Consider the following 12,618-nt stretch of genomic DNA (forward strand, 5'->3'; position numbering starts at 1 on the left):
TTAGTCATGTTGCATAATCTCCATGTCAGGCCATGCAGTTCTATGCTCACAGCATCCCAAACACATCTTTTTACCATTTTGTCTAAATGTGACCGAGCATTTGAATTGTGAATCCACTTTTCCCTCCTCATTCATTGGTCATGAGTCCAGCCGCGTAACTGCTTATTCGTTAGCCAGTGTTGAGCTTCTGGTGATATCAACACTGCAGAGTTCACTAAGGGAGGACTACAACTAAAGTTTAAAAGTTAAAGAAAAGTAAGTGAAAATATCGGGAAGAGAATATTCCCTGAACTTGTGCGTATCTGAGATGCTTCAACAAGCAGAAGATGAAATCACTTATGTGGTTTCACAGACTGCAGATAAATAATCTCCAAGTAATCCAGTTGTAGATATTAATATAAATGGAGCAACAGCAGAGAGTTTACAATTCAAATGCTTGTTCATGTCTAAGTGCTTTCCATTTTTTTGTTCAAGAGAACATTTATCAGAAGTTTCGAACATTAGAACAATCAAGACAAGAACAGACCATTCAGCTCAACAAAGCTCACTAATGCTATCCACTTAATTCTTCTAAACTAGGGACCTTCAAAACTCAACTAGGTATTAAAGTCCAACTGTCTACCACATTACTTGGTTGTTTATTCCATATGTCTAGGGTTCTCTGTGGTTTAAAAAAAAAACATCCAAATGATTGTGCAAAATGTACCTTAGCAAATTTCCAACTGTGCCCCTGTATTCTTGAAGTGGTTTGCCTAACAATATTTTAGTAAAAATACATGTCTTTGGGATGTTGTGATATGACATATGGATTATGTGGCTCAAGAATTGTGGATTTTTTTTTTATTATAAACGGTTCTGAAATTGTTTGCTGCTGTACAACTTAATTACCCTAGACACCTATTCTATCAGAAACTTTTCATATTTTCCTGCAGAACAGAAATAACAAAGTTTTTCATGGTCAATAATACAAACTACATGTTGTAAATAACTTCCATTCATCCCTTCATCTTCCTAACCTGTTTATCCATGGTAGTGTTGCGGGGTAACTGAAGTCTATAACATATTTAAAATAATATCTTTTTTTAGTAAGTATTCCTTTAAGCCTTTTATTAATCATTTGTTCAGATATGAATATGATACACTGCAACCCTCACCTGGAAAATGCGGATGGTGAGATGAGATGAAATGAAGAGATGAACATTGTATTGAAATAGCTGCTCTCTTTTAGAATTCAGTGTGTCATGTGCACTTGTGTCTGCACTGCTTGTCACTAACTCTCAGTATTTGGATAGGTTTAAGAAAGAAAACCCCACAGAAAAGGTTGAATAAAAAGAAAATGGTGGCATGTCAGAGTGAGAACCTTGATATTTCATACCCCATTATAAATATTGTTGTGGCTCAGAAGAATGGATGCGGAAGTGGCCTCTGTTCAGGTACTGTTACCTTTATCTGCTCTTCTGGTGCAACATTACCCTCATCTCCAGTTTTCAGGACCTTGGAGATGCCATTAAATAAAAACACTTATCATTCTCTCTCTCTCTCTAGTTGTACTGTACCGCCAACAACACAGAAGTGCTTGTTTCTTACTTGAAGGTCTATCTCTGTCATTAATTAATCAAACCCGTCTAAGTCTCTTTCTCACCACTCTTGGAACTGTAGAATATCTTGTAGTGAGTGGAGAGTAAAAGAGCATCTGCTCTTATGTAATTCATGCTGTCTGCAAAGTCACCGAATCCAGCTGCCCCAGTGTCGCAATGTTATTGACTCAATTGTAATTTGGTATGAGCTCCTAATGCAAAAGACCAACTCAATATGTGTCCCATATCTTGATATTGTTTACAAAGTTCTCAATCTAATGTCCTACGATTCATATGCATGTTTTTAACATGAGTGCCACTGATTCTTCTTCAAGTCACGTATTTACTGGTACACAAATATAGCATAGCTGGGGTTGTTTCCCTGGCTCAAGTTTATTTTTGGCTTATGTAATCCTTTTTTTTAATATTTTATTATAGTTTTATATTATATTTTAGTTAACTATTATTATAGTTAGTTATTTATTATAATATTTTACTACTTTTTATTATGTCAAGTTTCTGTATGTTACTTTTCTGTGTTATCTGCCCTGCCTCCTGTATGGTGAGCTCAAAGAGACTGGAAAAACGTAATAATATAGCTCAGGGACTGCTCTAGCTGCATAAAATGACAGACAGCAGTGCTCACTGCTATATTGGCATTGCATGTTTGTTTTTAGATTTTTGTTTTTGGTTTGTTGTTTTATGATAGGGTTTCTTGTTTTTTGACCCCTCAGGCTATTGTTTAAGGCACTATTTTTGATTTTGTGACTTTTGAGATTTACTTGCCCTTAGGTTTTACTTTTCATGCAAAACACTTTTTGCTCTTTATTTGATCTGCTTTGCTTCTCTTTGTTCTCTTTAAGTAAGTACATTCTTTAAGTATTAAAATAGCTTTTTTTGCCCTGTAGACCAGAGGTTTTTGAATGTTTTTTTTCTGTCCACCTTAGAAGGCATTTTAGAACACCATTTTTGGGCCTGCATGGACTGAAGCCTGTCATCTGATTTTGGGGCTAGGCAGCTTGGGTTGATGTCTAACCAATGGACCAAGGCCTATTTATTTATTTATCAATTTTCCATACACCTGTATCCAGGGTGACTTACAAAGCAAGTTATAATCCATCCATCCATCCATTTTCCAACCCGCTGAATCCAAACAGGGTCACGGGGGTCTGCTGGAGCCAATCCCAGCCAACACAGGGCACAAGGCAGGGAACCAATCCTGGGCAGGGTGCCAACCCACCGCAGGACACACACAAACACACCCACACACCAAGCACACACTAGGGCCAATTTAGAATCGCCAATCCACCTAACCTGCATGTTTTTGGATCGTGGGAGGAAACCGGAGCGCCCGGAGGAAACCCACGCAGACACGGGGAGAACATGCAAACTCCACGCAGGGAGGACCCGGGAATCGAACCCAGGTCCCCAGATCTCCCAACTGCGAGGCAGCAGCGCTACCCACTGTGCCACCGTGCCGCCCCAAGTTATAATATATATACAAAAATAATTAGAAGGTGCTGCATCAAAAGCCACAGAGAACAACATAAAAATTGAATAAAAGAGTGTAGCCTTACTACTATTATATAATGTATACCTGCAGGCAGACTAAAAAAAATAGTATTTAAATGCTTTATTAGTACAGCAGCAGCTATTCTGTAGAATAGAAACTAAGCAGTTCCAAAATATTTCATGAAAAGGTGCATTTTCAAACGATGTGTGAACATGAGTAAATTGCACTGACAAAGGGAGATCAATCCACAGTTTTCAAGCAAGACCAGAGAATTGTTTTCCAGTCTTCACGCATCTGCCAAGAGGGGGAGCAGACAGGCAGAGGCAGAATAGAGACTTGAACCAGTCCAAAGCAGAAACAGAGATTATTGAGGAAAAAGATAAGCAAGGAGTGTTTAATAATATTAATAGCTGATTAAAGGTGAAGAAGGATAAGGACAGAGGAAAGAGAAGCATCTCAAGGAGACCTAAGAACATTTGTGACTGAAAGCAGTGCTGTCTTGGTGGTGTGACTTTTGTGGAATCGGGAAACAGAGCAAAGAGCAGAGTTGTTAGTGCACTTTTGCTATTCCTGTGCAAGACTTTAGAATGCAAAGGTAGACAGCATAGTAGTTCTTGGTGGCAGATACTTTGAAAGAGGATTCCTTGAGAACAGGGATCACAGGAGACTTGCTGAAATCAATAAGGAAGATACCAGATAGCATTGAAAAGAGAAGAGGGTAGGTCTTTCTTTTTGTGGATTTCTGACTCCTGCACCCATTTTTTTTTTTTTTTTTTTTTGAGCCTTTTGTGTCATGATAATCACAACAAATGTCCTTTATTCTGCCCCATGCACAGAAACAAATCCTTATTCAGAAGAGCTGAATATAAACGTTTCCTTGTTTTGGCACCAGTATCTATCTAGGCTTTTGACTCCAGGCACTTAGTTATAACTGGCACACATTTTCAAAAACTAATTGAGCATTTATGCAGACTTTGTAATAAGGCAATGCTCTATTGCGACAGATATTGAGATAAATGAATAATTTGTTTTAAGAACGTCCTGTTAAAATGGTTAATTGCATAGTGGCAATTCTCCAATTCTTTTGGCAAATTCATTAGACAATAGTTTCTTACACTGTGGGTCGCATGTTGTCTGATTTTTGGTTTGCGGAGTGTCTTGTGATGTGTCGCCGTGGTTAGTTTCTGCTAATGCAATTCCTCTAATAATAGCTGTGTCAGGGATTCTCCAAAGGGAATTTATGGCTGTCGCCGTTGTTTCTTCAAGAGGACCAGGGATGGCTGTTAGGTGTTATATTTATCGAAAGAAGTTCAGGGAGTTTACAGGACATGCTGGGAAATGATTTGGTTAAGTACTTCCACTGCGTCAGATCACATTCTACAATAATGCAAGAAGAATTATTTCTGTTTGGATCACAAGAGTTTTATACTGCATCTGTTTTCATTAAGTGTAAATGCACCCAAGGAGCTTTTAGGTTAAAGAAAGGTTTAATTTTGTCAGAAACATATATATTTTTTTCTTTTTTTCCCTATGTGCATTAATTGATATTTTCACATTTTTTATTTCCTTATTGTCTTTCATTATTGTTTCATTAATGTCGGAGTTTGACATTTTCATTTTGTTCTGAAGTGTTTTTAATTTTTATTACTTGCCTTTTTTAATTTGTGTTTTTCAATGGGTGCTGCTAGTTTGTGGCAACAGACGCAGCATGTAGCCAAGCAATGTGTTGTGCGTCTGTGCAGGCACGATTACACCATAAAAGAAGGCAGTGTGTACAGCAAGGCCTCAGAAGTGTGAGTACAAAAAAGGATGACTTAACTGTATTTAGGGACTAGAACACCAACAATAACCAAAAGAAAGAGCATTTAAGGGGAAAAAAATCTGGTTTGACTCTATTTCGATCTGAGATTTGGATTCTGGTTCAGTGGTAATAACTTGAAGAAAGATGTTTAACAAGTGTTGTGGACTGACTTGGCTAACGTCCTAGATTAGTAGGCGGAGTGGTGGCTCTGAGGCTAGGGATCTGCACTGGCATTTGGAAGGTTGCTGGTTCGAATCCCGTAAAATGCCAAAAGGAACTCTGCTCTGTTGGGCCCTTGAGCAAGGCCCTTAACCTACAATTGCTAAGCGCTTTGAGTAGTGAGGAAAGCTCTATATAAATGCAAAGAATTATTATTATTAGATTATTGTCCTGCCAACACCTAATTGAAAGATCTTTTGCAGTCTCTGCTACTTGCAAAATACATTTGTCACCAGTGATTTCCAGTCTTTTCCATAAAACCATTGAGTGTTTGATGAGGCCCATTGGAGAGTAAAATATCAATCAGTTTATTTTAATCAAAGCTTTGACTCTGCATTTGGTTAGTCAGTAGTACATTATCAGTTTTGGCAAATTGATTATTTTCCCCAGGCAATAAATTTATATATTTGGCTATCAGTTCTTGTAGAACATTTCAAAAGACATTGCTTGCAGCTTTTTGTTTTTTCATTTTTACAATTTTATTGGAATGCAGTTAATTATGTGTTTATCCTCATTTTTTACCTTAACCTTAATTATCCATTCATCCATTATCCAACCCGCTATATCCTAACACACGGTCACAGGGGTCTGCTGGAGCCAATTCCATCCAACACAGGGCGCAAGGCAGGAACAAATCCCCAGGCAGGGTGCCAGCCCACCGCAGGGCACACACACATACACACACACACACACACACACACACATCAAGTATGCACTAGGGACAATTTAGGATCGCAAATGCACCTAACTTGCATGTCTTTGGACTTTGGGAGGAAACCGGAGCATCCAGAGGAAACCCACGCAGACACGGGGAGAACATGCAAACTCAACGCAGGGTGAACCCAGAAAGTAAACCCGGGTCTCCTTACTGCAAGGCAGTAGCGCTACCACTGCAACACCGTGTAACCTTAATTAGTGTATTATAATAACAATTGTTGCATTCTCACTAAGCAAATTAAAAATTGATATAAAGGCATGAAAGAAGGAGTAGGAGGAATCTGCAGATACAATGAGAATATGACTACAACAAGCATACAATGTACCATTAAAACATAATAGTATAGTAAAAAATATAGTGTACACAGCGCAAATGGAGTCACAACGCTAGTTAATCAAGGCTTTATGATTTTATTTATAAAAATTAAATGAGATAGACCATGATGGAACGTATTTAATGTACAAAAATTAATCATATGGCAGGTCCCAGATGGACTGAGTCCATTTACTTTGCATCGTATATACATGCTTGGCTATCCCAGAAATGTGAAATCAAATATGTCTAAGGCAGAAAGCTTATGGCAGGAAAGGACAGCTGTGTAGAGATGTACAGTCTGGCAAATGCCCCATTTTGCTTTTGATCTACTCATGATTCAGCTTAGTTTTTGCAGCATGTTGCACCTAGTGAACCAATAGCTTAGCTATTGAACCTTGTGTACTGAGGTTAAGAAACTCCAGGATGGTAAAATTCAAAGGGTCCATTTTCGGTGTGTTTGCATATAATGTGAAAAGCTCCTACTGCAATAGTCCTGGCTGTTGATCTGTGTGTAAATAAGGAACAACTCGGCTCCAAAAGAACTAATTTTGTTGAACTTTTCCCCACTTATTCTTCAGTAAAATTTTCATTGAGACATTTTGAATACAGCACACTGTACACATTTTTGAAATTTCAAAATCTCCATTTTTGAAAAGAACTGGCAAATTTGCAAACTCCTTCGACATCCACTCCTGCTGACACCCCTGCGATCATGTGCACTAAAGCAGGTACACCTTGCTGCAGGACAAGAGATGGGGTGGGGCCAGATATAGGCGGGACTGGATGACCAAGTATTATCTTAATAAGAAAGGTATGAAATTAGGTGTGCATTTCAATTCACTAGTTATGATGGTGTTTGTTTATTCAGTGTGGCAGTAATGATATTATTTGTTTATTCATCTCCATACAAGGTGATTACCATCCCTATTGCACCACATGCTAATAGTCTGCTTCTGCCTCAACCTCATCATGCACTCATCTCTGTGACTACGGGCCACACTGTGCAAACCTCAGTTGCTGCAACTCACTTTTGTTGTTTATTTTGCCTTAAGCAATTTCTCGTATTAGGAATTTATTAGTTAGTTTGTTACTTCTCTTGCTCTTTGAAATCAAATTGGGTAAGTGAGATGATTTGAATGTCCAAAAAAAGTAATGAAATGCAAGTGACTTAACTTATGTAGAAATGTATAAAAGCTGGCTCGGTGACACTTTATGATACAGTGACTAAATATGTGCTTCATATTTGCTTTAAGCTAAAAATAACCTCATAGCTGCATTATGTAAAGACTAGCTGTCCCCCGCAGACTCCACCTGTGAAGTATTGAAACAGGACAAACTTTAAAAATCAATAAACAAACAGGTACCGCTATCTTAAGCGGGGGCAAGGTACACTCCAAAACGTGGCCAGAGGTAGACCGATTTGAATGGAGGCTGGTGCGTAAGTGAGGACGGCCCCTCTTGGCTCCCCACTCCTAACGTCATGCATCCCCCTCCCCTCAGCCCGTAGCCTCTGTCTCAGATTAGATCGAATATGTTGCTCCTTCCAGTGAACTATGATACTTAGCGCGGTGAGAGAAAATCAACCGGAATGTTCAAGCAAATTATAGTTAAAAACCCGATTTAAATCCGTTAAGTAGTTCTCTCGTGAAAAGTGGACAGATATACAGACAGACGTTGGATTTTATGCTATATGCATATATAGAGAGAGATTATATTAATTCAGTATTTCTCTGATTGTAATGTATCAATAAAGCACCAGAATGATCTGTTACCTATCATCATGTTTGTCAGCACAGATTTTAAGTCTCTTTCTGTATTTCTTTGAAAAACTTGAATAATTTTGAACTACAGTTAGCTACAGATCTGCCACCTTCAACAATTAATAAGAGCACATGAATCTTTTCATCTCTTGAGGTGGAATCTGATGTCTATGAAAGCAATTTCAACCAAAAATTAATAGATAGTATTAAAAACTTAATTTATATACACTGCTAATATATGTAATTACCACTGTTATTTTTGAATATGACTCATTGTCACAAAAATAAACAAAACTGTGATGACAAACTCTTTGATGAAGGGACTCGAAGCTTTAAAAAATGCTCTAAGTTTTAAACCGGCTAACCAAGTTTTCCGAATGCACCTGAATGTTATGCCATGTGTACATTATCATCCTTGTATTTTTAGTTTTTTACCTATAGTCATAAAGAATGGATTGTCACATCCTACACCTTGCCTTTAGATTACTGGCATTGTATTGAATAATTCATTTGAGGAGAGGAATGACTATGAACGCTCTTTCTTACCCACACTGCCTGAAGGTGCTTTTCAAATTGAAACATTTGCAAAACATTAGGAAAGCAGTTGACCTCTGGACTTTTCAGAATAAAGGCAATTGTCTCTAGACCTAATGTGTTTCTGCTTTTTTTTACATGCATTAAAAGGTTTTATTTGTAAAGCTAACAGCCTTGCTTTTATAAGTCAGCGTACTGTATGCACAGCTCTGAGCAAGAAAGGTGAATTTAACGCTCCAGTAAACTGTACACTATAGAGGTTGTCTTGCTGCCTCTCCATTTGCAGCACATTCATGGGGCACAAAATCGAAAACACATTATCATGGCAAAACAGTTCAGCTGATGGTAACGAATTTGGCATATTGTTTAGATTTGTCCCTACATGAATTGACAGCAACATTGCACGTCGGCAATTCAGTGGACATAAGAGTTTATTGTGCAATAGGGGACCAACACAAAAATCATGTATCACTCAAAACCGGCTATGGTTTTATTTACAAAATTTTGTATTTACATTACTGTTTATGCTGTATAAAATATAGGCTCCATTGTTGTAATCGTGGGGGTTGAGGGGTTAACTCCACAGAAACCAAACATTACTCCAAAAACAGGTGAGTGGATGTTCATGGAATTTTGTTTATTTATTTCAGTGAACCCAACTTAAAATATAGAATTGATGGAGTTTTAAATATTTCATCTTGAATATTGGATCAGTTGAAAGAATGAACAAGACTAAAACTGGTACTTGTGGCCAACTTACATGCCGTTATCAGTGATTTAATTACTGTATTCAACAAACCCATCCAGTTTATTATTGTGTGATTAAACATGTATTTCTGAAACCGCAGCAAACCAGGGAATGCAAAGAAGTAGCATTCTTGGTTCCAGCCCAGCAAGGAACTACCCTAATTATGAGACAGCACGGGATCCTAGAAACTATTGAAATTGTTAGAAAAAAAGTTGAAATGTAGAAATGTCAGGTAATTGAAAGAAACTACTCTGGGCATTTCTCTCCTAGGTTTTGCTGTGCTGACATGATCGCATTGCTTGTGCATTAGCAGCGGGGGGGAAAAGTAAAAGGGATCGTTTTGCTAATGTGCTTGTCTCATTTGAATAAGAGTTTCTTTCTTTTCTCTGTGGTTTTACTTTGTTTTTTTTAATTTTTTTTGTTCTTTATTTTGCCTTATACAATTTCTTGTATTAGGAATGTGTTAGGTTTCGCATACCCCTTGGGGTCAGAGCGCAGGGTCAGCCATTGTATAGCTCCCCTGGAGCAATTACAGGTTAAGGGTCTTGCTCAAGGGCCCAGCAAAGTAGGATCTCTTTTGGCAGTGATGGGGATTCGAACCGGCAACCTTCTGGACACCAGCACAGATCCTTAGCCTCAGAGCCACCATTCCGCCCCGTTTGGCAACAGAGTGGCTTTCTTCTTCTTCTGACTCGTTAACTTGGGGCTGCCTTGCCAGCTCTCTGAGTTTCATGCTGTAGTAGCCTCGCACTTCCGTGCTGTACAAACGGACACACACACTTCCACGTGTAGACGTTTAGTTTTCTGTTTCCTTGGAGGTGGAGCCCATACCCCGATTTCACCTCTCATTTCCGGGCTGGACAGACACACACACTTCCACGCGTAGACGTTTATATATATATATATATATAATATTATATTATATATATATATATATATATATATATATATATATATATATATATATATATATATATATATATAAAGACAATCGTACACAAAGAACAAATTCTACATTCATTAGCGCACAGAAATTGATAGAGAGGTAGTCTAGATTTTGGATGAGACACTTAACAGTTCAGCCAGCAAAAGCAAAAGGGTCATCATTTAAAAAATGTGATCGCTTGCTTTCTTACCTTAACCCATTATACAAATATGCTCAGGCAGCACCGGGTACTTTGGCTTGTAAACACAAAAACTTAAATTAGGTGTATATCCTATGTTCCGTTTCAAAAACAGAATTTCTTGTTCAAGGTTGAAAAAGGTCTGCCATGATTTCAGCCTTTACATCAGCAGAATATGAAATTACAGTAAGGGAGTGTGACTTTTTGGACCCCATTTATTGGTGTTTAGAAACAGACTTAATTATTGGGAGGCAGTTCTTCTCAGCATAGTTTGTACTTTCCCTCAGTGTTTTGGATTGGTTCTTCTGGGGACTCCCACAGTCTAAAAACATCCTGCTCAAGAATGGTCCCTTTTCTTGTTCCTGTTGCTTGATAAAGAGTGGTAATAGAAAATATATGGATATATTTATACTGCATCTAGAGGAGCCTTAAAGTTGATAATGTTAGATAACATTACATAACTTTCAAATCATTTATCCATTATCAAACTGTCAATCCAATTCAGTCTTGGTGCTCCAGAGTTCACTGTGACATCATTGGGCCAGTAAATCATTTTTTTTTAAAAAAAGGCATTCATACTTGGAGAATATAAGCTGCATCATTTTTTCATTTTCAGTTCTGTTCATACCAGGTCCTTCACAAGATGTTGTTGTTAATGTAAGTGTCTTGTCATCCAATAAAATGTACCCAGTAAACTTTATTGCACTGTGGGTAGAAATTATACATGAGATACAGCTGACACTCTTAAAAGAGATTTCACACTACAGGGAGTAAGGGCTTTTACTTCATCTTAATTGTCAAGCTGACCTGCGTACCTCTAGCAGTGAATTTTCCTTTAACTTGGATTTCCCCTCTGGCACGGCTTCAATGTCGCATTTATGAAAGACAAAAAGAAAAGTCCCTCTCTGTGACTCTCTGAGTCTTCTTTTATAGAGAGTAAATTGATTCCCTTTTATCACCTTGAGAGGCATTGACCTTTCACTACCTGCATCATCGGTTGGTTCTGCTCCCCGCTGCAGATGATTATTGGAAGTAAAATTACCTTGTAGTCATGAGAGTTACAGTGGTGTTTTCTAAATATATATCTGACCCTGTTTCAACCTACTACATATTTTATGCATACAAAAAATAACAATCCATGGATGACTGTGAACACTAACTAATTGTCTTTACTTATTTGAAATATTAAAAAGTAGTATATTTTGAAAGTAATTTTCAATCTTTTTTTCTCTAGTGAAGTCGTATCCAAGACACCCAACAGGGTTTGTTGATACATTGCACTAAAAGCATAAATGCTTCTTCTTAATAATAATTAAATGATTTTCTTTGTCTGGATATTTATAAGACATTACTGGATCTATACTAATTTGCTATTTTATGTAGATGTTTTTCCCTGTTTGTTCTTGAACTTATTTTTACATTATCGGTGCATGATTTAGTCTTTACGTTGTGATTGTGAAGCTATACACAAGAAAATAATGATTAGTAGACTAATGCCTGTCTGAAAACGTTAGTGTTTTTACATGTGTCTGTATTTTTCTGTCTCTCTATACATCTCTTTAGGTGTTGCTTCCAGCAGCTGGACTCTTGCAGCTCCAGGATGTGAAAAAGGCATGTTGTGAATTCTTGGAGTCTCAGCTTCACCCCACCAACTGCTTAGGGATTCGGGCCTTTGCTGACATGCATGCATGCACAGAGCTACTGAACCAAGCCAACACATTTGCAGGCAAGTGTAACACTGACACAGTTTTCTGTTTCTGATGGACAGCTGCACTTCCCTCCATGTAGATGCTGTAAGGACTTAGATAGATAGATAGGAAAGGCACTATATAATTAGATAGATAGATCTATCTATCTATCTATTCAACACTTCCTTTCATATCTATCTATTATATAGTGCCTTTCATATATACTGTAGCTGTCTGTCTAGCTAGCTATCTTGCTATCATGTAGTACCTTCCACATCTATTATGTAGTGCGTCTTTCTATCTGATAGTTTCCTATCTATCAAACTGTCTATCAATCAATCAATCATATAGTGCCTTCTCTATCCATCTATCTGTCTGTTCCAGACAGCTTTGTGCTAACATCGTTTAAATTCATTTTTTGCCACATCCTACAACACTCAATACCCTAGAACACCAAAGCAAAAAAAAAAGATTTTAGAAGTTTTTCCCAAATTTCTTAAAAGTAAGAGAACTGAAATATCCCATTGGCACAAGTATTCAGACTTTTTCCTAGTAGATAGTTGAAACCCCTTAGGCAGCGGTCACAGCCCGAGTTCTTTGGGAGCCTTCTGACATTGTTCT

The 12,618-nt window shown here is 37.8% G+C and overlaps 1 protein-coding gene across 1 annotated transcript in view; it reads left to right on the forward strand.

Annotated features, from left to right (window-relative positions):
• Positions 1-12,618, forward strand: part of klhl2 (kelch-like family member 2) — a 104,612-nt gene that overhangs the window by 57,418 nt on the left and 34,576 nt on the right. The window contains exon 5 of the mRNA XM_028805002.2: positions 11,873-12,035. Within this exon, the coding sequence (XP_028660835.1) occupies positions 11,873-12,035 (163 nt within the window). The remainder of the gene's footprint in view (positions 1-11,872; positions 12,036-12,618) is intronic.

The sequence above is a fragment of the Erpetoichthys calabaricus genome, chromosome 7 (genome assembly GCF_900747795.2).
Source record: "Erpetoichthys calabaricus chromosome 7, fErpCal1.3, whole genome shotgun sequence".
NCBI lineage: Eukaryota > Metazoa > Chordata > Cladistia > Polypteriformes > Polypteridae > Erpetoichthys > Erpetoichthys calabaricus.